This window comes from Nomascus leucogenys, chromosome 1a (genome assembly GCF_006542625.1).
Source record: "Nomascus leucogenys isolate Asia chromosome 1a, Asia_NLE_v1, whole genome shotgun sequence".
Taxonomy (NCBI): Eukaryota; Metazoa; Chordata; class Mammalia; order Primates; family Hylobatidae; genus Nomascus; species Nomascus leucogenys.
Genome location: NC_044381.1, coordinates 39,152,154 through 39,179,938, shown reverse-complemented (window position 1 = coordinate 39,179,938; position 27,785 = coordinate 39,152,154). Strand labels below are relative to the sequence as shown.

The 27,785-nt window shown below is 47.5% G+C and overlaps 2 protein-coding genes across 5 annotated transcripts in view; one reads left to right on the top strand and one right to left on the bottom strand.

Moving 5' to 3' along the window:
- Nucleotides 1–27,785, bottom strand: part of FANCC (FA complementation group C) — a 232,015-nt gene that overhangs the window by 4,288 nt on the left and 199,942 nt on the right. For 2 of the 4 annotated variants that reach the window (XM_030800721.1, XM_030800797.1), the window contains 6 exons: nt 27,391–27,443; nt 26,002–26,101; nt 18,282–18,357; nt 15,581–15,662; nt 12,398–12,572; nt 11,153–12,280 (listed from right to left, as the gene is read on the bottom strand). In XM_030800721.1, coding sequence (XP_030656581.1) covers nt 12,227–12,280; nt 12,398–12,572; nt 15,581–15,662; nt 18,282–18,357; nt 26,002–26,101; nt 27,391–27,443 — 540 coding nt within the window. In that variant the 3' untranslated portion in view covers nt 11,153–12,226. Of the gene's footprint in view, nt 1–2; nt 2,753–8,004; nt 8,209–11,152; nt 12,281–12,397; nt 12,573–15,580; nt 15,663–18,281; nt 18,358–26,001; nt 26,102–27,390; nt 27,444–27,785 lie in introns of those variants that run through there. The other 2 variants (XM_030800598.1, XM_030800664.1) reach the window with 2 other exon arrangements.
- Nucleotides 24,358–25,944, top strand: LOC115831673 (40S ribosomal protein S26-like). The gene has a single exon (XM_030800811.1). The coding sequence runs from the start codon at nt 24,443–24,445 to the stop codon at nt 24,725–24,727; it is 285 nt and encodes a 94-aa protein (XP_030656671.1). The 5' UTR covers nt 24,358–24,442; the 3' UTR covers nt 24,728–25,944.

The window sequence follows — 27,785 nt, the reverse complement described above, 5'->3', positions numbered from 1 at the left end:
CATTAGGTGCAAATTGAAGTTTTATTTAGAATGAAAAAATAGACAACAAATTACAGATTTTAAAGAGCTAAAAAATTCCACAGATGTCACGGAGTCCAGGTGAATAACAGCCTGGTTGGAGGGGCGCTCTCCGCCTCTTCTGTATTTTTGGCTCTCTCTGAGGGTAGTGGTTTTACCAGCATGCTTTATCAAAAACTATCAGGGAGAGTCTAGAAAAAGTCCTGCTAGGGTAAGGTCAGATTCCGGGCCCTGTCGCACCTCTGAAGACCTCGGTCCAGTTCCTTCCAGGGTGGCTTCAGGCCTTGGCATCCCTGCCTCCCTGTGGCTGCCCCTGTGCCCAGGCCCCGCCAGCGCCGTCAAGGCCTCCTCGGCTACGCCGCGTCCCCGCCCAGCATCTCGGACGCCGTTCCTTCCCGGTGGCACCTGCCCAGACTTTGCCGAAATTGAAGGCAACAGGAGGAGGAGGTGGGCTTAAGAGCACCTGCCCGGCCACCACCTGTCCTGGAGGTGGAGGGAATGGCCGAGGGGTGGCTCCCCTGGCTCCCCCACCTTTGAGCATCTCTCAGGGCCGGGAAAGGGCAAAGGGCCACATGAAGCCAGCAGGCACTTCAGTGCCACGTCCCCAGAGGGACAGTCCTCCCACCCAGGAACCCCTGGCTGCCCGGAAAGCACCACTGGCAAGGCCGCCTCCACCGTGCCTGCGAGAGGACTCGGCAGCTGTGAAGGAACTGGGAGATTCTGCAGACAAGCCGAGGTCAGGGCTTCCAGGCTAGGAAGAAGTCTTCCAGACGCCTAGCTTCACCAGTCCCAGGTGGAGAAGGAAGGAAGGGGCATGGGCAGAGGCCTGGCAGGGGAGGAGGGAGAGGCCAACCCTGTACACAGGACCACAGGACATGGTGGAGGACTGTCCCAGGAATCCCTCCACAACAGGAGGCCTGGTCCCAGTGGCCCCTCTCTCTAGCGGTTCCCTGCTGCCACCATGTCCACAGAGGAGTCACAGCTTCCATGGCCCAGCCACAAGTTCTGGCTCAAAGTCCGAACAGGAGAGAGGCCCTCAACTCCAGTGAAGCATGCAGCTCCTTTTTCAACCCCAACACTTCTGACGAAGCATGTTTGTTATATGAAGGCAAGGATCATGATGGCACGAAGCGTGTTATATGAAAGCAATGATATTTTGGCTGCCACAAAAATATTTTACCAGCACACCCTTCTGACTGCAGCATTTCTGAGAAGAAAGGCTCAGGTGAAAAGTTCCTGGAATTTTCCGGATCTTCAGGTGGATCTATTAGCATTGCCACATACCGAAAAAAGGAATTTCCCTAAAGGTTAACCTCTAATCCAGCAAAAACTTTGCTCATACCTCAAAACGGAGCCAAGACTCAGACTAATACACATAAATCAAAATGGACAAAAGCAAGTCTTGACTCACTTGACAAACAAACAGAATAGACACAAAAGAATGTACAACCAATACAATTCCAGAATGTCCCTGAAAGGAAAAAGCATCTTCTACTGACATGAAATAAATGTTAACCTTGAGATTACACTAACAATGCCTTTTTTTAAGAGAGGGTCTCGCTCTGTTGCCCAGGCTGGAGTGCAATGTCATGATCTCGGCTCACTACAACTCCCACCTCCCGGATTCAAGTGATCCTCATGCCTCAGCCTCCTGAATAGCTGGGATTACAGGTGCACGCCATTGCACCCTGATAATTTTTGTATTTTTAGTAGAGATAGGGTATTGCCATGTTAGCCAGGCCAGTCTGGAACTCCTGGGCTGAAGTGATCCCCCTGCCTTGGCCTCCCAAAGTGCTGGGATCACAGGTGTGAGCCACTGCGCCCAGCCAGGCCAGTTCTTTATCAGGAATTTCCAATTCCCATTTCCGTTTAACAAGAGAACTGAATTAATCCTGCCTTCTAATGTTTCTGGAACACATCCTCTACCTTCACCTGCCGGCTCCTCTGATGTCCCAGGGGCCTTTTGGTAGCAGTCAGCATTTAGCAAATACAGAGTGGAAAGTGTGTGCAGGAGGCCCGGACTTGGGTGTGCTGTCTGCTCCTGTGGCCTGTCGGGCAGGTCCAGGGAGACACAAGGGAAGCCTGAGGGACCCTGACTGCCCTTGAAGAATTTCTCCATACAGCAAGACAGTGTGGCTTTATCCCAGATCCCTGACTCCTAAAAAGAGTCTAAAAAGAGCTAAGTTTTCTCTAAATTCTTTAATGGTTCATGACCAAATTCTTGGTTCTAAGACTTTGAATTTTTAAATAATAGATGTGCATCTTGGGTAAAAACTAGAAACCTGTTCTCCCACCCAAGCCTTTGCTATAGTAATTCTCAAGCTGATGGTCTGGCCGGGCGGGCACCAGGAGCGCCAAAGGCTCACTTGAGTCGTTAGTAAACATGTCTGACTGAGTCTGGGATGAGGGACCTGGCTCTGCATTTTGTAAAATAAGATACTAGCAGATCATCCCAAGATGTGTACAGCTCATTCTCACAGCCCAAAGAAGGCACTTACTCCACAAATGCGTGGCCACAGGTCATCACCTGTCCTGTGGCCCTGGTGAGCCTGATCCCTCTCGCTGGGCACCCACACGGCCTGCGTGCCTTCTAGACTTGAGTTCGCAGCTCTTTAAGGAGCTCTCGGGCCAGTTTTTCTGATCTAGGGCTTTCAATGCCAAGACGATTCCATCTGTACAAGGTCTGGTCAAGAAAGCCAATGATCTCGTGAGTTATCTCAGCAGTGTGAGCCATCTGCAATCAGGACAGAAGAGAAGGCAAATTAAAACACTTTCCAGACAGATTTGTCCTTTGTCCAGACCATAACCACCCAGTCCCTGAAAGAAGCCCTATCCCGCATTTCCATCAGTTCCAAAGTAAAGCACTAGGGGCTCTTGTTTGCAAGGTGATTAGCACAGCAAGTCTGTCTCCAAGGCTGGCTACACAGTGAGCGGTGCCATTTCCTAACGAGCCTCCTTGCATTGAGCTCAGCTGCCAACAGCCTTAGACTCATAAAGGCCACAAACAAGTGCTGCTTGCAATCAGAAGTGCTTCTCGGAATGCCAGTCACAAGTTGTGGGATGATCGGCTGTGGGGAACAAAGGCAAATAAGCATGCTGTGGCTTGACTTTCTGCAAAAGGCTCACACGAATATGAGAATTGGAAAATACCACCTGTTTTCACAGAAACAGCCCCTGGCATCCCTGGGCTAGCAACCGGACCTACTTGCTTTTTAATAGGCCTCTAAGGTTTTAACACCTGATTCTTGAGGGAGAGCAGGAGACACAGCCTAAAGGCATTCGTACTTGTTGGTGCCTGTAAGTAAGTATTTTCCTAAAAACTTCGGTTAAGAAAAAAGGAAAGGGTGAGAATCTTACAATTTAGCTGTGTGGGGAATTGATGGTTTTTTAAACACAAGCAGTATTAAGAAGGCTTAAGTTTTTGAAAGAGTAACCGATATATTCACTTAGTGTGTGTCAGTTTATACAGAACCCGCAAATGTTTAATTAGCCAGAGCAGCCCAAGGTCAGCTTCCCCTGGAAGAGTTGGGCCGTTCTGGGAGGGTGAACAACTGCCTTGGTTTTCCCGGGACTATTCTGGTTTTACTGCCTCAGGTCCGACAGCCCAGGACACCCTTCAGAACTGGGCCTTCCACCTCCTGACCACCACTAAAGGGAGCCTCTTGTCGCATGCGCACTGTGTGAATGGCAGCGTGGGGACGCAGAGCTAAGAGTAAACGACGTGGGGCGGACCATGACGTTCGCTCTCCTCGGCCCCCGCTGGCAGCACACAGGGCCTGCAACCGGCCTGCAACGAGCCCGCCAGGGTCAGTGCAGCCAGCACGGGGGCTCCGGATGTAGCCCCGGCGCATGCCAGTGTGTCCCTGGGCATCTGTATTGCTATCACTTGGTTTTTACTCAGAAATGACAAGCACATAATGCTGATGGCCTTTGGCAGATGCAGCCTGTCCATCAAGGAAACAATGTGAGCCTGCTGTGGACCCCTTTCAGAGTTAATATACCACCCAGACCCTGAGCGGGAGGACCGTCCTCTGCTCAGGGGCTGACCGTGCCCATGCTGATGGGCTTGGCCATGTCTGAAGAAAGGCTGAGTTGTCATTACAAATCCAACCTTGCATCTTCCTTACACATCAACACTCCCAGGTGGGCCCCTTCCCAGTTCTCTAGTCACATGCAAAAATTCGCAGCCCTGCAGCCGCCTGGAAAACCTGCCTCCCTGCTGGCCTTGGCTGGTGCGCCAAGAGTGGGTTCAATTCATTTTGAGTTCAACGACTACAGAATTGAATTCTGCATCTCGGAATCTTGCTAACTTTTGCTGTTGTTGTTGCTGTGGCCCAGCAGCAGGAGGCAGGAGAGAGAGAAGTGTGAATCCAGGCCAGGACAGGAGGTGGAGCCCCAGGGGTGGACTCCACGCAGTCCCCTGCTCTGTGCCGGCCTCCTGCAGGCACAAGTGAGGGAGCAAGTGGATGGCTGGGGCAAGGCAGAGGAGTGCCTGGCGAGAGGCCAGGAGCCAGAGAGGCAAGAGAACCGTAGGGATGTTGGGCAGGGCCTCGTGGATGGAGTTCTGGGGAAAATCGGAGGGCCAAGGTCAGAGAAGAGGATTCCAGGACAGCCAGGGAGTGGACCTCCAGGTGCCTGGAGAAGAGCCCACTGTGCAGAGCTCACAGCAGAGGCCACACAGGAGGCAGGCTGTGGGCAGATGGGGCTGCAGGACCAGTGCGTCCTTAGGTCAGATGGAGCCACTCGCTCAAGCCATCTCCAACAGGGTGCAAGGGCTCTGAAGAGAGACAGAGGCCTTTGCCTTGAGCTGGCACCGCTCTCCAAATCTGGATGCCAAGACAGAGGGCAGAGCCTGGGACCAGCCGGGAGGTGGCTGTGCTTGGTCCTGAGGGTGGAGAGACCCAAGCTGCAAGAGGGAAAGGCCGTCCCACCAAAGCAACCATCTGGCTACCACCTGCTCGTGGGCCAAGCAGACCCGGCCCTTTCCAAGGTGCTGTTGGCAGAGGAACTGACAAAGGCCAGGAGAGGCAGGGGTGGTGGGAGGGATCCTTCCCCGGAGGCCCTCAATGCCATGCGGCCACCGCAGCGAAGGCTTCTCATTAGGAAGACTGATGTGTCAATAAAGATGGTTTCAAAACATCCGAAAGGACAGCACCCAGGAGGCGCTTTCACCATGATGGGTGCCCAGATGGCCAGCATCCACCCCTGACGGAGTCAGTGCATGAGTGCCACACTGGCGTCTGCTCCGGTAATGAGCTTCTGCTGTGTGTGTCTTCTCTGTGGCGGAACTGACTTGGGGGATGTGATGACAAAGCACTGGGGCCCTCCGCGCTCCTGAGGGTTCCCATGTGGATCAGCAGAAGGGGCTGAACCACGTGTCAGGATGGGCTGCCCAGCACAGGACGCAGGCTGAGCCTTGCAGCATCTGGCCTCTTACTCCCAGCAGTGTCTCTGGGCCCAGTCTTGAGGGCAATCTGCTTTGAATGTGGACTGAAAGTTTCCTCCGAGTAGACGGAAACGTGGTATCAGGATAACCGAAACAGAGACCTGGGTGTCTCTAGGGTGCTTGCTCTGGGTGATTTTCTCTCATACCCTGTGGGCAGGGCTGCAGCCACCAAACTCCCATGCTGACCCCCGCTGCTAAGCAAGCCAAGCTCAGGCCCTGGGCAGCTTCTCCACTCACACGGGCCACAGGGTTGGGGAGGAAGTGCCTGAGCTGGAATTGTCCTTGTCACAGGGCAGGGCTGACCATCTCCCCACTGCCACTCCCCCAGCCCCCCATAAGCACCTTCCCACTGTTTCTGCGAGTTCTACTTTTTAGATCCCACCCATAGGTGAGAGCATGCATTTGTCTCTCGCGTCTGGCTTATTTTGCTCAGCATAAAGCCCTCTAGGTTGGGCCGCATTGTTGCAGGTGTGCATTTTATAAGAGTACACAATAGATTCTCGAAAGCATTCTTACTGTCTGGGGCCAGGCCCAAAGAGATGGCACCTGGCATGTGGCAGCCAGTCGTCTTCAGCCCTGGGCTGCGCTCAGGACTGGGATCCGTCTTAGCTGAGACACCAGCACCTGGGAGGCACAGCCTGGGCCCGCTCCACAGGACTGTCCTACCAGGATGGAGACAACCTCCTGGCCCTGGTTCTTGGCAGGTGGGTCATTTGTTACGGGGACTTATGAATGACATGTGAATGTCTGCACATGGACATTCACGTTTCAGTCAGGTCCGGCCTGGACGGGAGCAGGAGGGGCCTCTGGGGACTGGGAATATTCCTCTCTTGAGTTGGTTGCTGGCTGCACAGGTGTTGTTGGTTTGTGAAATTCATCAAGCTGTGTATTTTCTGTATGTATATGTCAACAAAAGTACAAATAAAATTTAAAAACTCCCAGAGCCAGCATGCTGGTGCTTTTTCTGAGATGAGTATTTTTTTAAATTGTGGTAAAATATACATAAAATGTGCTGTTTTACCCATTTTTGTAATTCGGTGGTATGTTTACAGTGTTGCACAGCCATCAGCACCGGCAGTCTCCTGCCCCTTTCCATCATCCCCACACTGACTCCCCACCCTCCGCCCTGGGAAACTCTGGTACTTCCTCTCGCTGGGCTTGACTCTTCCAGGTGCCTCACCTAAGTGACTCATACAACATCCTTGTTTCTGGCTTATTTCAATAGCACAGTGTCTTCCAGGTTCATTCATGTTGCAGCACTGTCAGAACCTCCTTCCATCTTCAGGCTGAACAGTACTCTTTCATGGGTACAGATCACACGGTGCATTGCTTGTCCCTCTACAGGCGTTTGGGCCATCTCTGCCTGCTGGCTGCTGAGAATAGTGCTGCCCTGAGCACTGGGCCAGATGGCCCTCCAGCCCCTGCTTTCGGCTCTCTGGGGTATAGACCTAGGAGAACCACCTGCCACATGGTAATTCCCAGTTTGGCTGTTTGAGGAACCACCCCATTCTTCTCCACAGTAGCTGCACGACGTTAACGTCCCCACCGGGAAGCATATGAGTGTTCCGGTTCCCGCGCATCGTCACGGGCGTTTCTTTTCTCTCCTTGCTGACAGCCATCCTGATGGCTGTGCGGTGCATCTTGCTGCACTTTGCCTTTCCCTGACCACTCATGCCCTTTCTGTGAGCATCTCCCCACATGCCTACTGGCCATTTGTACATCTTCTTTGGAGAAATGTCTGTTCAAGTCCTTCACCCATTTTTGAACTGGGTTGTTTATCTTTTTGTTGTTGAGTTATAAGAATTCTTTATGTATTCTGAACACTAAACTCTAATCACATATATTATTTCCAAATATTTTTCTCCCATTCTGTGAATTGTGTTTTCACTTTCTTGACAGTATCATTTGATGCACAAAAGCTTTTAATTTTCATAAAGTCCAATTTATCTATTGTTTTCTTTCATCGCTGTGCCTTTGGTATCATATCCAAGAAATCATTGCCAAATCTAATGTCACAAAGAGTGCTCACTTTTGACTTGGACCATTTTTTACCCAAGTCAAGTGGGCTTCTGGAAGGATTTCTTTGTAATAAACCAATTTTTTAAAGATTAACACAATTCTTTGCACTGTTGCAGTGAATAGCATTGTGGTTGCTTTGTGAGCACATTCTCATTGTGGCCTTATTTCTTTCTGTGAGGAGGAGGAGAGCAGCACACTGCGATGGAAAGAAATGTACGTAGGGGGACAGGAGACCTGGCTTCTACTGCAGGCTCTGGCAGCAAGCTGTGGGCCGTGGGCCCAGGAGATGGCATCTCCTGTCTCTGAGCCTCTGTTTTCTCTTCTATGACATAAAGGTGCTGGAGAGGGCAGGCTCTGGGGTCCATCCCAGCTGTCAAACTCCTTGACCATTTATCTGTGCCGGGCAGCATCCTGGTACACACACTGTGCAGAGGCCAGACCCTCGGACAGGTAACCCACCTCTAACCCTCTCACCTGCAGCAGAAATGAGTACTAGGATGCTGGACCACAGGGAGACTTACCAGGGTGATGACATCCCAGGCGATCATGTGGCCTCCAGGGGCCCAGAGCAGGAAGTTGAGGAGAAGGTGCCTGATCAGCTGTTGTGCAGGAGCTCTGGGGTCTGTGTCTGTGTCCTGTCCTGCTACTGTCTGCAGATCCTGGGCTGAGAGGCTGCTGCTTCTGGACATCGCCAGGAGGTGGCCCAGCACGGCCTTCACTTGGACCTGGGAAATAGCATTTCACAGGGGAGAGGTTAGGAAGAGGCAGGACAGACATACTTCTAGGATTTATTTATTTGCTTTGAAGCAACCCCCAGAAAGGGGTAAGGACTGGCCCCTGAGAGAGGGAGCTAGGCAGCGGCCGAGTTTACACTCGATTCCACACAAACCCAAATGGGCGGAATGGAAATTTCTTGACTTTCTTTCGTCTTGCTCACCAAGCAATCAGGGCACCATGCCAGGAATTGACCTTTTTTTGTATAAAAGGAAACAGAGAAAAGTTCTCAACAGAATGTGGTCAGATTTTTATATTGTGGGGAAAAAGAACAAAAGGCTCCTTGAAGACTCGCCTATCACAGCCACAAATCAATTAAAGCCCCACGCAGTCAGACCTCTGCTGAGCCAGTGTTCCCATACGAATGCAGGCTTGCCTTTGCTTCTTGCTATACTGGGGGTCAGGGCGGGGGGTGGGGGGGAACACACACACATGCACGCATGTGTACACAAGCACGGTCATACACACATGCATGCACACACAAGAACACATTTGTTTTACATGCTGGAACAATCTGTTTATATGTGTTTAATGTTCAAACAGAGGTCACAAGTCTGTGGAACCCACATAATAATGGTAATTATAAGTCTGCAGGTTGTTTTTGCATAAAAAATACTTATCCCATGCTGAGATGTTTCTGCTTGCTACAAGAATGGTACACCCAGTCGTGACTTGGAAAACAAAGCAAAAACTAAAAGGCCATAGCTCCAAATGCCACATGGAACTCATGAACAGCTATGTTCCATCACTTCGGAAAGAATACTTAGGCCTATTCTGAGAATTCCCATGACCGATTTTATGGATTTTGTGTGAGGCGTTCTTTTTTCCTGGAAGTCAAGGCCTCATTCAGTGAAGTCTGTCATAAACTCCAGTACACTGGGCGTGTTGTGTGAGCTCCTCTGACCACAATACAAGACCGTGAGAAACTGCACCATCGGGCTCTTCCACGGGGAGCGGCAGCGCTCCAGCAGGGCAGGCCTCGCTCTCCCCACCTTGCCCCTCAGTCGGCCCAGCCTGCCGGGTCTGATGGTGTCTACGGGAGCCCAAGGCCATTCTGCCATCTAACTGGGTCTGCAAAAATGTCAGGGTTTTTTGCAAAAAACAGATAAGCCTTTATATCTGTTTTTTCTCTTGACCCACAACCGACTTTCTGCCCTTGTCCAATAATCCCTAAGATGGGGTCTGTCTTCCTTTCTGTCTGTCCCGGACTGTCTTTCCCTTCAGAGGCCGTCCGTGCTCATGGGCTTCCACTTGAACACCAATAACTTTAAACACATCCTAAGTTTTTCAGGAGAAAGATAAAAGCTTTCTTTTCTTTTTAAAGTATTTTTTATCCTGCATTATAAAAACTTATATATGCTTACTATGGAAAATTTGAAAAAAGAAAAGCCATTAAAATGATGTATAACTCTACCATCCAAAAAGACTCACTGTTAATAATTCTGTTTATATATTTCTTGTCTTTTTTTCTACACACTGAGACCATACCACTCACTACACATAATGCCTTGTATCTTTCATTTTTCTCTCCATAATGTACTATAAGCAGTTCAGTTCACTGTATCTATAGAACATGCTCTTCAAGACCTTTTTTTTTTTTTTTTTGGAGACAGAGCCTTGCTCTGTCACCCAGGCTGGAATGCAGTGGCGCAATCTCTACTCACTGCAACCTCTGCCTCCTGGGCTCAAGCGATCCTTCCGTCTCAGCCTCCCGAGTAGCTGGGACTATAGGCACACATTACCACACCTGGCTTATTTCTTTATTTTTTTGTAGAGACAGGGGTCTGTGTTGCCCAGGCTGCTCTCAAACTCATGGATTCAAGTGATCCAGCCGCCTCAGCCTTCCAAAGTGCTGGGATTACAGGCATGAACCACCACACCCGTCCAAGAGCATGATTTTTCATGGTATGTAACAGAATGCTATTCCATGGTTAGGATATACCACAATTTATTTGGCCAGTAGCCTTACTATTGAAAGTTTAGGCCATTTCCCATTGTTGTATTTATGAACAATGCTGTGCTGAATATTCTTACACATAAGCCTTTGCATGGATCTCTATTCTCTGGGGTAATTCCTAGAAGTGGAACCACAGGGTTAAAGGGTATGAACCCTTGCCTGATTTTTTTTTCCTTTTTTTCTCTAGGCATCATTGTACCTTACTGATTCTTAAGGGTATCTAAACAGACTTTTTTTTTATTTTGTTGTGATCTGATTCAGTTGGCAAAAGGAGATGAACTCTGGCTGCTGGTGGAAAGGGTGGCTTGCCCATGAGTGGGACAGGCCTTCTCACAGGCTGCACACATCCTGGGCGGGGACATGCTCGCTCTTTGCACCCATGTTCTTCACCTCAAGGATGGTCACAGAGGCTGGGACGCCAGGCCCAGCACACGATGCGGGGATATGCCACCAGCTGATTTAATTGTGCCTTTTTAAATAAATGCACAAATGCACAGATACTGCTAATTTCAATTCAATCGCATAAGAATCATGCTTTCTAACACAGTTCACAGTTTGTCTCTCAAGCCCCCCAACAGACCATCAAGGGATTAAAGCTCACAAAACCCAGGAAAACAAGAGGTACGTATCATTCATTAAACTAAAATCCCCTTCCCAGGACGCCACATACACCAATGCCTCAAGCAGGCACCAGCGAGAAAGGGGCTCTGGAGTCACCAACATGAGCACTGGATTGAACTGCCAGGCAGATGGGCACCTGTGACAGAATGGGGGGAAGGGAAACGGATGCCTGCCACTGCCCCACTCACACTGAGCCAATACGTTCTCATCCAAAATCCTAGGCATCCCGAGGGAGAACTACGCAAGGGTTTTATCTTTTCTTAAAAAACGACCAAGTTAGCTAGGAGAAGATGTGCCAATGTAGAACTTTCTAGAAATTAAGTGTTATTTAATTTATTTCTTTATACTTCAAAAGTGACTCTCTGTCAGTAACCTTTTGACTGTGATGGAATTGAACACGTATCTACCAACTTAGCTTATACAGAATCAAATAAGACAGAATATAAAAGGGCTTTAAAAACCATGTGTGCCCCGTACATCTTATTACTGTTAAAAACATCAACCAGGATTTTCCTTAATTAGTTTAACGTGATCTTTTAAAGGGGAAGAAATAAAAAGCTTTCTTTTTAATCAGACAGCAATCCTCAAATACATATGTGGGTTATGACAATTTTTTCACAAAGCTTTATTCCTGATCCAAAATAAATTATCACCAAATTTCAACTTTTTAAAATCTAAAACTATTTTTCTTTCCTATGCCACGCAAGCCTTTAAACAAAATACGCAGACATCTTTATTAGTCCGTGTGTTTTCAAACAACAGAAAATGTCAAAGCCAAGAGGAGCAGTGCTCCATACAAAATGAGCCTTGTCCTCTTTAACTACTAAGATCAGCACAGAGCACTGGCAGTTGAAGTTTTAAGAACCTAGCAAATCCATGCTTGCAAGGGAGGTGCCAATGCCTTTAATCAAAGCATTGCTTCCTGTAATTATTATATTCCACATAAAATAACAACTGTCTTTGCCACAGACAGTTATCCAGTCCCATACTTAGCTGCTCTGTTATTTAGGAAATGACCAACTTCTTTTTCAGAAGCAAAGTGGTTAATATCATGTGATTACTTTAGTAAGAAAGAGATGTAAACAAAGCCAGTAATGTGAGGATCTGTTGACTGATCCAAGAAAGGAGACAGTCAAGATGGAAGCAAGCCCCGGCCGGGCTGCTGGGGAGCGAGACAGGGCCCTGGCTCTTGCCAGGCTCTGCTGCCGGCACACCCCTCAGAACAGCCTGCCTCTGCAGGGCACGCCTTGGAGGACATGACCCTGGGGCAGATATGGCAGCTGAGCAATAACAGCTCAAATGACCTCGGGGAAGAAGGGTCTTCGTTTTGCAGGAGAATGGGCTGGCAGCATCTCGTCTCTGGCCACCTCGGTGGGGGCAGGAGAACGCCTCTAACCACAAGGCTGGAGGTCACCATGCCTGCAGGTTGCCACGACATATGCCATCTGTGGGCAGAGCTCAAGTGTCATGGAAGCCAAGCCCACAACAGAGCCTCTCTCTGCAGGCTCCTCTCGGCCCCCCAGAGCCCACCCCAAACACATGCAGTGGGGCCTGCTACCCACCATAGTCTGTGCTCTCTGCTGCCTTCCATCACGGGGGCCGTAGTAGAAGGCCAAGAGCCACAGCAGGGCCGCGGGGGGTTCGGCTGCCGACATCAGTAACTGCTCTGCCACCATCTCAGCCCATCTTCCGAAGTGAATGAATAGGAACCAGCTCTCAAAGGCACCTCCGCGGGACCTGGAACACAGTCAGAACACATGGCAGCTGGCAACTTGAATTCTTCTTCCTTTGGGTTTTTAAAGCAACTTTAACGTTTGCCAACAGTTGGCTTAAATTGTACTTATCCACTGAAGTGCAACCTACAAGGAATACAATTTAGACTCAGAAAGCCTGTCCAAACGCCACTCTGCACCATAACAGGACATCGAAAGAGTGCCTCTCAGGACCCCCGTGAGGCCTGAGGCCTTTGGACATCGGAATCTTTAATCCAGATACGTTCAGTGAGGACAGGCACTGAGGAAGGAAGATTGCGGCCATGACCAGCAGGAACGTGGCAGGATGCGGCGGCACACCTCCCTGCCTTCTGAGACGCGGAGAAAAAGGTGGAGGGTAGGACGCAGGCAGAAACATGGGCTGTTTCCCTTCTGACAAGACACAAAGTTCGGGTGGATATTTCAGCAACTACGAATTTTTAATGAGCTGCTGTCATCATGGGTGCGTCAATGCCAGAAAGTTAAAGCGTTTACGAAGCTATCCCCTCGCCACACTGGCAAATGGGAGTTGCAGTACTTGTTTTAAGGGTAGAATTTGCCCGAGATAAGGGCCCACTAATTGTGTGCAGTGTCGGTCTCAGCAGGTGAACATCTCCCTTGGAGAGGATGGAACAGACCGGCCTGAGATCACATTAGATGAGAACTCTCCTCCTGGACTGGGGCAGTGGCTGGAACAGGAGTGTTCCTGGCCCCTTTGTTGGATCTGCCTCCACGTTCCTCTGGCCCATGGAATTCCCAAGCTCTAAGCACTGTTCTCGCCTCCCTGGTCACTGCTGTCCTCCTGCCCCAGTCCTCCCTGAGAACAAGTGGTTAAATGTTCTACATTTGAGCAACAGAGACATGTCTCTCTTTCCCAGGACATGGTCAGAGCTGATGCTCTTGCGGCCACATTGGCTGTGGGCTGGGTTAGGCTGTATCAGAGTGAGGAGGGGACTCTGCCATGCCTCTTCCCTGCAGGCACCATGTCAGGGTAGACAGACGCACAGAGCAGTGAGGTTCCCTCACACTCCCGGCTCCCAGGTTGGCAGCATGCCTAGATCACGATCAGAGACCGGCCTGGTCTTTACCTCCGTCTTCCACTAGTAGCTGAATACACAAGCAGTCCCATGTGGCCACCTGAAAGGTGTCTCATGGCTCCAAGGTCTGGATTGAGGTGGGAGCCCCATGAGGTCTAAGTCCTGTTCTGCAGCACCACATGCACCCTTTCTGGTTGCTGTTTTATTCCAGTCTCCACGCATTTGATATCACACATTCTGAGTGATGGTGGAGAGGGTGGGTAGAGAGAGGAGAAAAACACCCAGGGCACCCACGGCACAGCATTTCTCAATCACAGGGTGGGCTACTTATGCCACCTACATCTACATCCCTGTCCCCGAGTTAAGATTCTTCAAGGTCCAGCTCTGTGTAACACCAGGACAACCAGGGAGGGTGTGTGTGGGCCCGACCGGCCACTGCAGGCTATTCATGTGGCCAACCCCGGAGCCTCCATTGGCTGCAGGCCTTTTTTGTTTGGTCTCTGTCGGTAAGAATCATGGTGAGGAAGGAGTGAGCAGCTGGCACCCAAGCCATCAATCACGGAGCTGGACACAGGCATGTCACCCATTGTCTGTGTCGACTCGGTGTGAGATTACAGAGAATTCCAGGAGTAAAGTGGCAAAAGGAACAAATAAGATAGATAGTCTTAGTAGGCTAGCAGGGACAATGAATAAAATTATACTCTAAAAGAGGAAGCCAAAGAGTGTTATGATACAAGGAATTTAGCAAGGCATAAATGTGAATGCTTTCAGGAAAATCACACACATAAGAGGGTACCTAACACTACTGTTAGAAATTAACAGGCTGGGCACAGCGGTCCACACCTGTAATCCCAGCACGACGGGAGGCCAAGGCAGGAGGATTACCTGAGCCCACGAATTTGAGGCAATACAGCAAAACCTCTACAAAAAAAATTTTTTTTTTCCGAGACGGAGTCTCACTCTGTTGCCCAGGCTGGAGTGCAGTGGCATGATCTCGGCTCACTGCAAGCTCTGCCTCCTGGGTTCACGCCATTCTCCTGCCTCAGCCTCCCGAGTAGCTGGGGCTACAAGCGCCTGCCACCACGCTCAGCTAATTTTTTGTATTTTTAGTAGAGATGGTGTTTCACCGTGTTAGCCAGGATGGTCTTGATCTCCTGACCTTGTGATCCGCCTGCCTCGGCCTCCTTAAGTGCTAGGATTACAGGTGTGAGCCACCACGCCCGGCCACAAAAAAATTTAAACATTAGCTAGGTGTGGTGGTACACACCTGCAGTCCCAGCTACTCAGGAGTCTGAGTGGGAGGATCACCTAAGCCCAGGAATTTGAGGCTACAGTGAGATGTGATCATTCCACTGCACTCCAGCCTGGGAGACAGAGCAAGACCTTAACTCTAAAAATTAAAAAAACAAAAAAACAAACAAACAAAAAAAAACAAAAAAAAAATACCAGAATTTGTTAGAATAGATTTTCTCATTTTAGAGATATTTATTAGAGAGAAGGAAAAGCAAACATTTAACATTCTACCCTACTGTGCAGAAGTTTCAAATCTCCTTCCCTAGAGAGGTAGAGAGAAGACCACAGGACTCAAACAAGTGCCCTTTCCCTTCTGTGCGGCCAGGGAGGGGTTCCCAGCAGGTGGGCGCTGCTTTTTCCAGGGCCTCTTCTTTTTATTGTTATGCCTGTATATTTCAAAATCTAAAACCAGACGTTATGTAGAAACGTTTCGATACAGGTATTGACACACGCATACATGCGCATGCCTATTCATCCTGACCTGCTCCAAGCCATCCGTGCAGCCATGCACTTCCTCCACTTCTCACTTCACCATGGTGCTCACCTGTTTGGTGATGGTCCCAGACCAGTAATGCCTTCCTCTGTCAGCCCTGCTCAAAGGGCAGATGAGGATCTAGGGAAACCGTGTGTGAAGTAGATTTAGGAGTGGTCAGTGTTTGCTCACCCATGAGTCTGGTCTTCAGCTGCTTCTCTGAGCAGTTCAGAAATATGCTTCAGTGTCTGGAGCCAGTGACCCCGAGGGATATCTGCAGGTGGAGAGAGACACGTCAGAGGGCAACTGAGGAAATGTCAAGCCGATGAGGAACCACCTGCAGGGACGACCTGAGGAGTCTTTCTTTGGGAGATGCCCTTTACTTCTGGTTCATGGAACCTAATACTGTTCTCATGCTTTTCCCAGCCAGTACCTATCTCTTAAGCCTGGGGAAGTAAGATCTGTCCATGTCACACAGAGCTGAACCTCAAAGAATCTAATCTTTTTATTTAGTTTTGTGGGGTTTTAAGACACGATCTTGCTTTGTCAGAGGCTGGAGTGCAGTGGTACGATCCTGGTTCATTGCAGCCCCAACCTCCTGGGCTCAAGCGATCCTCCTACCTCAGCCTCCCCAGTAGCTGGGACTACAGGGGTGCACCACCACGCCCGGCTATTTTTAAAATTTTTTTGTAGAGATGAGGTTTCACTATGTTTCTCAGACTTGTCTCAAATTCCTGGGCTCAAGTGATCCTCCCCCCTTGGCCTTCCAAAGTGCTGGAATTACAGGCATTAATCACCACGCTTGGCCTGAAGTAATTTTGAATTCAGGTACATGGAAGTAGCTAGATTGCATAAGCAGCCCCCGCTGAGACTGGGAAATGCCGGGTTGCGGATGCCCTAGGTTTCTTCTTTTCTACCTACGCACTCCTCCATCACTAATGTGTTGATTTCAAAATAGATGGAGACTGTAGTCAAGCAGCCAACAAGGAATTAGGAATAGACTGCCTGACTGCTTTCCTAGGGCTGTGATGAATTCATAATATGATTTCAGGTTTACAGCGGAAAAAAAGGCCAGGAAAGAAAATAAGTGAGCATTATGCAAACAAATGTCTTTTCTTGAGTGAGCTGCTCTGGTTTCACAATCATCCTGTGGTTTTAAATACAGCTGAGCAGCACATATCTGCAGTTCTATGCAGCATCTGCAGAAGTTTTCACATAGTGATAGATGCTATAATCGAACACACAAGGAAGATAAGGCGAGTGATGGACGAACCGCTGCTACTCCACAAGGCCAGTGCCTCCCTCCTCTGAACTCCCGCAGCCCTTGGAGCACAGCCTTTTGAAGGCATTTTTCGTTCCTTCCTTTTACTAGCTATTTAGATGTTTATTTCGCATTTCCTCCACTTGTAGTGTCTACACAGTCAGGGCTCGTAAGCGATCATCTTTTACACACCCCCCCCCCCCGGCCTTCACAATCGGCATGAAATAAATTTCTGATGAATAGAAGATCATGCTACTAAAAAACACTTCTTCAGTGTGTGACCATAACACTGTTTCCCAAAGTAATATACAGACAGCTGTTCTAGGAACCAGCACAAGAGGTTCTTGTACTTCTGCCCGAAGCCACCTATTTATATTTGGACATAAATCTACAAGTTACACAACGGAAAGGTAGAGGGTTGGGCCCATGCCCATGCACCACCTCGCCGTTTGTGTACTATTTCCAAACTGAGACACTAACAACTCCAGTACATTTTCTGGAGCTCACTCAACGTCCCGTTGGCTGACTTTAGGCTTTGCTGATCTGACTTAAGCATAAGGTGAACCCTGGGAGAGTGAATTCCTCATTTTTCTGTCTTGTTCATAAAGTTTTCCCAAGGATTTTCATAAAACTGTCACCCAGAGATCCCACCCCCAGCTCCAGCATCTGAGAGGACAGTGTCAGGGAAGCACCCTGGGCAAGAACCTACATCTTCTCGAAACAGGAAGAGGAATTTAGTTTTTGTAAAATGCTCTGAAACTTTGAATCATTTGCATTTCTCAAACAGATCTACTTACTCAAGTCTCAGAAAAAAGGCAGGCCCAAAATGGCATAAAAAGGAAATGTGACTGGCTCATTCCCTTCTGTCTCCTCTCCTCCCATGCTCCAATAAGGCCCCTTTCTGGCTGGCGCAGCCTGTGCCCATGTCAGGACTGCCTTCCGTCAGGTTTCAAGCCTCAGAGGGAAAGGATGCCCTTATTCTCTATTTCTGAAATGTCTCCTAAGCATGAGCTCACAGCCACATTCCTGGATCAACACCAGTCGAATGAAGGCTGGAACCATCACTTCCCCAACTGGATAGCCTTTGGAAGGCTGGCAAAAGATATCAGGAAAGGCTGTGGATGAAGCACCTTACTGAACTCTCTCAAAATCCTTCCCTTAGCTTGGTTAGGGGAAACTTCCCCTGCATTTCCTCAGCTTCATCCATCATTTTATCTTTTCTTCTGCAACAAGGCTGCACAGAGTAGAAAGAATGAAAAGCAAATGAATGTACTGTTTTATTCTGACTCAGCCAAGTCTTAGCCTGTTCCTGGCATCTGGTGGATCTGGTTGGCACCAGCAGAGCCTGTGTTATCTGGAGGCAGACTGGCAAAACCTACCAGAGGCCACTGGTTTTTTTTTGTTGTTGTTTGTTTGTTTTCTTCTTTTGGTAAGTGATCACAACTGGGAAGCCAAGCAGACTCTCATATCAAAATCCACAGAATGTGGGATCCTGGAGGCTTAAAGGGATCTTAGAAATAACCAGTTCTGTCTCCCTCATGCTATAGATAAGGGCCTGATGGGGAGGTCATAATTTGACAGTGCCCTTCCCAGGAAATCATTCTGATGTGGGCAAAGTCAACCCTAACTCACCTTGAGGGTCTTGCAGCAGCACCATGGCAAGAGATGGAGAAGTGTAAGGAAAGTAGGTCTTGAGTGCAAACCGCAGCTGCCACAGGATGGAAAATCCAAAGAGCATGAACATTAAGATTGAAACGGGGTCAGGAAAATACAAAACTCCGAGTCTTCTGCCCAAAAGAGACCCACCAGTACTAACATGGTCAGAACACTTTCTTAAACATTTATTTTTTGAAAAATAAGCTCCCAATAACCTCATATTTTCCAGAATAATTAACCTTTTTAAAGTCACCTTCTGGGACTTAAGAAAAATAATAAAGTTATACTCTTGATGTCTTTATGAGTTCTACCTCACATGAACCCAATTATACAAATAAATCTATTTCGGAAAGACTTGCCAAAGCAGTTGTGAGATGTTAGGTATTTCAGCATTTTTTTTTTTTTTTTGAAACGGAGTTTTGCTCGTTGCCCAGGCTGGAATGCAATGGCGCAATCTCAGCTCACCGCAACCTCTGGCTTCCAGGTTCAAGTGATTCTCCTCCCTCAGTCTCCCAAGTAGCTGGCATTACAGGCATGCGCCACCAAGCACCACTAATTTTGTATGTTTAGTAGAGACAGGGTTTCTCCATGTTGGTCAGGCTGGTCTCGAACTCCTGACCTCAGATGATCTGGCCGCCTCAGCCTCCCAAAGTATGGGGATTACAGGTGTGAGCCACCGTGCCCGGCTTTTTTTTTTTTTTTAATTGAGATGGAGTCTCCTTCTGTTGCGCAGGCTGCAGTGCAGAGGCACAATCTCAGCTCACTGCAACCTCCACCTCCCGGGTCCAAATAATTCTCCTGCCTCAGCCTCCCGAGTAGCCGGGATTACAGGTACGCACCACCACACCCGGCTAATTTTTGCATTTTTAGTAGAGATGGGGTTTCACCATGTTGGCCAGGCTGGTCTTGAACTCCTCACCTTAAGAGATCCACCTGCCTCGGCCCCCCAAAGTGCTGGGGTTATAGTCATGAGCCACTGAGCCTGGCTCAGCATGGTTTTTAAAATAACAACAAAAGTGTAAAACAACTGTGCTCGCATTTCAAGGGCCAAAGAGCTACAGCTGTCTACGCCCCCAAGGGGCACAGAAGCTTTTTGTAAAAATTGAGGTAAAATCTATAAAGCATGGAGTGCATGGGCTTTAAGTATATGAGGTTTTGGTAAATGTGCAAATCCATGTGACCACCACCCCAGTGAAGACACATTTCTATTACGCCAAAAAGTCCCCTTCCAATTCTTGACAATCATTCCCTCCACCCCACCCTGGCAACCAATGTTTTGATTTTGACAAGAGAGATTAGTTTTGCTTATTCTTGAATTTTGTGTAAAGGGAACATAAATTATGTTTTCCTTTGTGTCTGGCCTCTTGGGCTCAACATATTTTTTTAAAGATTAAGCATGTTATTGTGTGCGAGTAGGTCATTCTGTTTTTATTGCTCAGAAGTAGTCTGAATTGTATGAATATGCCATAGTCTGTTTAGGCATTCTCCTCTTGATGTGCATTTGGGCTGCTTCCAGTTTGGGGCTGTCATGAATAAAGCTGTAGTTAACATGCATACATATGTCTTTTCGTGGACATGTGTTTCTGTTTCTCCTGGGTATGCCATCGGAATGGAATTGCTGGGTCACAGACAGATGCTTGTTTAACATCGTAAGGCCATATGGTTTTCTGGTGTTGTACCATCTTACGCCCACCAGCAATGTATGTGAATTCCAGTTGCTCCACATGCTCCCCAGCATTTCATCCATTCTAGTGGCTGGGAACATAACCCTATGTATGCTTGCTTTCCTACCTGTTTCACTCTGCACTTTCCTGATGGCAAATGACGCTGAACAATTTTCATGTGCTTACTGCCAACTTATGTATCTTTTTTGAAAGTGTATATTTAAGTCTTTTGTCCATTTTAAAAACTGGTTTCTTAGGCAGTTATAAGAGATCTTCATATATTCTCGACACATGTCCTCTGTTGTATACATGTATTACAAATATTTTCTCCTAGCTAACGGCTTGCTTTCTCAGTTTCTTCTTTCTTTTCTTTTCTTTTTTTTTTTTTTAATTGAGATGGAGTCTTGCTCTGTTGCCAGGCTGGAGTGCAGTGGTGTGATCTTGGCTCCCTGCAACCTCCACCTCCCAGGTTCAAGCAATTCTCCTGCCTGAGCCTCCCAAGTAGCTGGGACTAAAGGCACATGCCACTACGCCCAGCTAATTTTTTTATTTTTAGTAGAGACAGGGTTTCACCATGTTGGCCAGGATGGTCTTGATCTCTTGACCTCGTGATCCACCCACCTCAGCCTCGCAAAGTGCTAGGATTACAGGCATGAGCCACCATGCCTGGCCTGCTTTTTCAGTTTCTTAATGATATCTATCAAAGAACAGAAATTTTAAATTCCTTTCTTATTTTTTGAGATATGGTTTCACTCTGTTGCCCAAGCTGGAGTGCAGTGGCATGATCATAGCTTACTGAAGCCTTGATCTCCCAGACTCAAGTGATCCTCCCACCTCAGCCTCCCGAGTAGCTAGGACAACAGGTGTCTGCCACCACATTCAGCGAAACTTTGTATTTTTTGTAGAAAAGAGGTCTTACTTTGTTGCCCAGGCTGGTCTGCATCTCCTGGGCTCAAGAGATCCTCCTGCCTTGGGGCTCCCAACGTGCTAGGATTCCAGGCATGAGCTATGCCCCCAGCCTAGAAGTTTTAAATTCTGATGAGGTCTAATTTATCCATTTTTTCCTATGGTTAGTGCTTCTGAGAAATCTTAGATCACCTCAGTGTCAAACAGATATATTCTCCTATGCTCTCTCTAGGGGCTTTATCTTTCTAACATTTCTGTTGAAGCCCATGATCCTCTCAAATTAACTGTTGTGTGCTTTACAAGGTAACAGTTGAGGTTCATTTTTCTACATATGGACATCCAGTTATTCCAGCATCATTTGTTGAAAACGTTCCTTTCCCCATTGAATTGTCTTGGCATCTCTGTCAAAAATCAATTGGCCACATATGTATGGGTCTATATCTGGACTCAGTTCTGATCTGTGGCTGTCTTTTTGCCAATACCTCACTGTCTTGATTACAATAGCTTTTAAAATCTTTTTTTTTTTTTTTTTTTTAAGACAGCGTCTCACCCTGTCTTCCAGGCTGGAGTGCAGTGGTGTGATCATGGCTCACTGCAGCCTCCACCTTCTGGGCTCAAGCAATCCTCCCACCTCACCACCCGAGTAGCTGGGACTACAGGCATGCATCACCATGCCCAGCTAATTTTTTATTTATTTATTTATTTTTGTAGAGACTGAGGTCTCACTATGTTGCCCAGGCTGGTCTTGAACTCCTGGACTCAAGCAATCCTCCCACCTTGGCCTCCCAAAGTGCTGGGATTACAGGCATGGGCCACCGTGCCCAGCCAGGTCTTCGTTTTTTTGTTCAATCTGACATTTCTGTCTTTTTACTAGAATATTTAACTTCCATTTAATTGCTGAAATTAATGTCATTGTTGGTAGTTTTGGGTTTAGGTCTATCTTTTGACATTGGTTTTCTATTTTCCCCTCAATTTTTTGTTCCTTTGTCAGCTTACATTTCTATTTTTTGGCACCTTAAGTCAATCAGATTGTACCAAGTTCTGGCCCTCCCCCGGCCCCACACTGCCTTCCAACCTCACATGAGGGCAGCTGGGGGGCAGGAGACCTCTCAGTGTGGTGTCCCTTTAAAGGGCTGATGGCCTTCAGTTTCTGTCCACTTTTTCAGGTGCTCTGTAGTGCCTTCAAATAGATTTTTAAAAATACTTTGCCTGGAGTTTATCATTTTTATATGTGGGAGATTTAATCTAGCTCATTACCAGATGCTGTCATGGCTGCAACCAGAAACTGACCTGACTGGCTCTACTGAGCCACAGTGCAGGCTAGAAAAAGTGGCTTGTCACACCCATCTCAATTTCTGCCTACTGTCTGATAGGGCATATTGATGGAGCTGACTGTGTCCTCCAAACAGAACAGGGGCAAGAGGAAAGGGTAAGAAGCACTGATGTGAGTGCTTCTGATGATGGGAGAGAATGTGGATTTATGGGATCACTCATAAACTGTTGCAGGAAGTGCAAATGGGCATCAACACTTTTGAAATGAGTCTGGCAGGATCTACGAAAGCTGAACTTTTGCATTCCGAATACACTTCCCCTCCTATGTATCCATCCCAGAGTGTCCAGAGCAACATCGTTTGTAATAAAAAACAAAACCTGGAAGCATCTCAAGTGCCTACCAGCAGCAGGATGGCTACACTGCCATATGTTTTCACAATGGACTATGCATAACAATACTTCCCCACAGTCACACATGGCAACATCAAGGAGTCTTTGCTAAGTGGAAAAGCAAGTCTCAAAAGATTGCACAGAGTATGCTGCTAAAACAATCAAAACTAAACAAAACATTGTTTAGGCAGTCATATGTATGTGATCAAACTACCTTCAGAAAGAGCAAAGGGATAATAAACATAAAATTCATTTCTTTTTTTTTTTTTTTTGAGATGGAGTCTCGCTCTGTCGCCCATGCTGGAGTGCAGTGGCGCAATCTCGGCTCACTGCAAGCTCCGCCTTCCGGGTTCATGCCATTATCCTGCCTCAGCCTCCCGAGTAGCTGGGACTACAGGCACTCACCACCACGCCCGGCTAATTTTTTTGTATTTTTAGTAGAGACAGGGTTTCACTGTGTTAGCCAGAATGGTCTCGATCTCCTGACCTTGTGACCCACCTGCCTCGATCTCCCAAAGTGCTGGGATTACAGGCGTGAGCCACCGCACCTGGCACATAAAATTCAAACCAGAGGTTACCTGGAGGGAGAGAGGCAGGGAGGAGCACGTGGATAGACACATATTCAGATTATTAGATATCAGGTTTACAGATACTCATTTTATTAAGAAGGAATTAATGAATAAAACACAGAGAGAAAAGAGGGTCATGCATCTACCAAATATGACATGAAGGGTTTTGATTAGCTAAAAATGGACACTTAAGAAGGCAGAGGGTCAACAGATGTAGATGGCCATCAGTTAAAAAGGCAGGCACTCAGGAACAGCTCTAGGAAGAGAAATAAACTAACAGATACCTATGCAGGCATCGGCAAAGCAAAGAGACTTTGCTTTCCTTTGTTGAGCTGAAGGTGAGGGTGGTGAATTCCTGTTTTTGGATCCCTGCCCTGCCTCACACCAGGACCCAGTGTGTGGTCCCACGTCCTTAGATATGTATTCTTGGTGAGGGTACTAGTCTCAATTAAAAGCAACTGCAACATCAGTCCCAATCCATAGTGCCCACGGCCAACACAGAGGCTGAGGGTGAAGCTAAGAAGAAAAACAGGTGCGAGCTAACCCTAAAGAGCACAGTGGCACTCCTCCGCGGCCTCTGCTCCAACCCAGGTGTGCTCCGCGAGGCCACAGGTGAGACTCCCCAGAGGCCCGTTCCTAATGGGGTCTACAAAGAATGCACAAGGGAGGCTCAGAGACATTTACAGTTAGGCTCAAAATAACCGTGAGGGCCAGCTGTGCCTTCCAGCTGAGCCACCTCCAAAATCCCAGGTGGGACCACGGATAGCGCATATTGCTACAGCCCAGCTTACTTCTCCAGGGAAAGTGAGGGTGGGAAAAAATAAATCACAAATATTTACTGTTGGTCAGGCACAGTGGCTCAAGCCTGGAATCTAAGCACCTTGGGAGGCCAAGGTGGGAGGTTCCCTTGAACCCAGCTGTTCGAGACCAGCCTGAGCAACAAAGAGACTATCTCTACAAAAAAAATTTAAAAATTAGCTCGGCGTGGTGGCTTGAACCTGTGGTTCCAACTACTTGGGAGGCTGAGGTAGGGGGATCGCTTGAGCCTAAGAAGCCAAAGGCTGCAGTGAGCCATGATCATACTACTGCACTCCAGCCTGGGTGACAGAGTGAGAGCCTGTCTCAAAAAATAAAATAAATATGTATCTATTGTTGCTTTAAAAAGCAGAAACAGGCTGGGTGTGGTGGCTCACACCTGTAACCCCAGCACTTTGGGAGGCCAAGGTGGGAAGCTCGCTTGAGCCCCAGAGGTTGAGAACAGCCTGGGCAACATGGTGAAACCCCATCTCTAATAAAAGTACAAAAATTAGTGCTCCCTCCAGTCCATGCCTCCAATATGACGAAAAAAAGAAGGAACAACGGTCATGCCAAAAAGGGCCATGGCCACGTGCAGCCTATTTGCTGCATGAACTGTGCCCAATGTGTGCCCAAGGACAAGGCCATTAAGAAATTCGTCATTGGAAACATAGTGGAGGCTGCAGCAGTCAGAGACATTTCTGAAGCGAGCGTCTTTGATGCCTATGTGCTTCCCAAGCTGTATGTGAAGCTACATTACTGTCTGAGTTGTGCAATTCACAGCAAAGTAGTCAGGAATCGATCTCGTGAAGCCCACAAGGACTGAACACCCCCACCCCAATTTAGACCTGTGGATGCTGCCTCACGACCCCCGCCAAAGCCCACATAAGGAGTTGAGTCCTTAAAGACTGAAGACGGACTATTCTCTCAAGAAAAATAAAATGGAAATTCTACTTAATAAAAAAATACAAAAAGTAGCCATGAGTGGTGGCATGCACCTGTGGTCCCAGCTACTCATGGGGGCTAAAGTGTGAGGATCACCTGAGCTTGGGGGGTTGAGACTGCAGTAAACTGAGATCACATCACTGCACTCCAGCCTGGGTGACAGAGTGAAACCTTCTCTCAAAAAAAAAAAAAAAAAAAAAAAAAAAAAAGAAATATTGGCTAAAACCTGAGAGATCTATTTGACATTGGCTGGGGGTGTGATCTGGTGGAGCCAAGCATTGTAGCTCTGCTCTCGGAAGTCAAACTGCGGAGAGCTTCACAGAGGCCATGACATACTCTACAGATGAGATGCACCGGACCAGCACCACTCTCGACAGGCAATGTGTCCCATAAACATTACTTCTGTGGCCGTTAGAAATCAAGGCCAAATATAATGCTGAAAGGTGAAAGCTCTCTGGTAGCAAAGGTTCCTGTTTCACGAGGTCCCTCTAATTGGTCATTGACTCTTGGCAGCTGTTGCCCAGCCTCTGCTGCTGGGGACCTGGAGCACAATCTTCTGCAGGGTTCAGGCCTGGCCTTTGGTTTACTGACTCACACACACCTCCCACTCACTGCCCTTCCTCACTCCTCTTCTAGTTAGTCAAGCCTTTCCCAGTCACTTTTACCACCTCCTTTCCTGGAATCCAATTCACATTTGGGTCTCTGATAAGAATAAAGATGCTAATAATTAACAATGTCCAGGACTGCTTTGTAATAAGTGCCCTTTCCTATTAATCACATGCCATATAGACCCCAGGGTGCCTCTTGTTGACCTGGGAGGCTCAGATGCAGCCAGAGGGCAGTGTCCCGCTCGGCAGACAGCGCACAACACAGGGCCAGGAAGAGCCGTCCTCCAGGGCCATGCATGCTGGCATGACAGAGTTCTCAGACACAACAGTAGACAGATGCTTCTGGGTATCAGGGCACAGGGCAGACAGATCTTGATTTATGTTAAGTTAAAATGGCTTAACCTTTGTTGGGGCACTGATTAGGAACCTTTCTTTGTGAGCAAAACAGTCCATCAAAATTACTGAAAATAAAGTGCTCTTGTCCAAAATACTCTCAACAGCCTCTTACTCTCTGGGATGAATGAGTTATATATGTGATAGAACAAACCTGCTTGCTTTCTTTCTCCAGAGCTTCTACAAAGCACTGGGTAAACACCTGAATAGTGGCTATGATTTCCGGGGCCCCATCGGTTTCCAGGAGAGCACACCTGAACAATGCAAAGTCAGATCAGAACACGTTTAACGAGTAATCCGGCAAACATGAAAACCTGCACTGTATAAGGAAGAGTAGAAACACTTTTTTTGTGCCACAAGCTTCAGCAGTATCTCATCAGATTTCAGTCCTTGTGTGAAAACAGGATAAATCTGTTGCTCCCTGTTATCTTTTCTTTAAAATTGCAATGTGCAGAGCTCTCTTTCTTGGTTCTTAAATTATTAAGCAATGCAAATCCCTTCCACACAGGCTTGCATACTCTGTACAAATATTTTTGTATTGTATGCCTGGACACTCAACATCAACATTTGGCTTTCACAAGTGGAGACAAAGCTGCTCAAAGGGTAAAATGGATTGGTCCATCCACCCAGCAAAGTAGGAAAATAATCTGTGTGTACCTGGTTTCATTTCCATGCATTTTCATACAATTTTTCTTTATGTTTGTTTAAGCAAAAAAAAAAATAAAACAAACAAAAAACTCTCAAATTTTGCTAGCTTTAAACCCCAAACACTATTCTGACTACTGACGAGTTATTGTTACAGTAAAAATTCCTTTCCCCAAAGTCTGCAGTCTGCCCTGCAGCCTCTGCTGCTGTGTTAGGTGGGAGGGGCTAGAAAGAGAGCTGATATGGGCTCCCCCGGAAGAGGCACTGGGATACTCCCAGGTGACAAGCTCCCCAGGGGCGTCCAGTCTTAGTACTCCATGTTTAAAACTCCCACTAACTGCCAGCCACAGCTCAGCTTCATGGCTGTCTCTTGCCGTCTGTAAATCTAATGCATTTCCCAAGAAGTACTCGTATTTTCAAAATAAAAGTGTAATGTGTTGTAAGAGAACAGGCATGGTGTATTTTGCCTTTCAGAAGAGCTCTGTTAAGGATGACTTTTATGTTTTTGGCTTTCTTTAGCTTTAAAGTCTTTTAAAAATATTGGTCAGCCCTCATGTGGTGAAGGGAGTATATTGCTACCCTTTATTCTAAGCTGAGAAAAATCCTACGTGAATATTTCATGACATTAATATCTAACTTAATTCTGTGTTTCTATTATTATAATCTTTAAAGGCTAAAGAAAATAAAGTTATCTTAATTCTTAGGCACTGGCCTTTAAATTTACACTGATTTTTGAGTTTTTACCTCTAATTACCAAAAAGCTCAGAGGAATAGGAGGGAATCAGAAACTTTCATTTCCCCGTGGTACAGCCAGAGACTACCACAACATTTTCTGATTCATGTTTGGAGATGGAACCTTTTTTACATCAATTACTAGAAGAAACTGTGTAACATTTACCTGAACATCTCATCAACAACCCGGAATATGGCAGGGTGGCAGGCTGCTTGAGGCTGTAAAAGGAGAAGACCACGAGAATGTGAAATATCGCAAGCACTTTCTCAGAAACTTGCTATTATCAGCCAAAGGAGTTATTGGGAACTGCTGATGTCCAGAAAACTGGCATACTCCTTTTGGTTAGAAAAAAGAACCACTGCTGTACTGAAAACGCCCCACATACTAGTGCAGACAGTGGTCTCCCTGGGCAAGGGTTACAGGCAGCTTATTCCTCTGTATACTCCTGTATGTCCCACATTTTCTATAAAAGCTCAGGCGATCCATAATTCAGAATCAATGAGTATTAAGAGAAACTTTAAACATCCCTCTGCCCGCATGCCGTGGAGCCTGCCTGTACT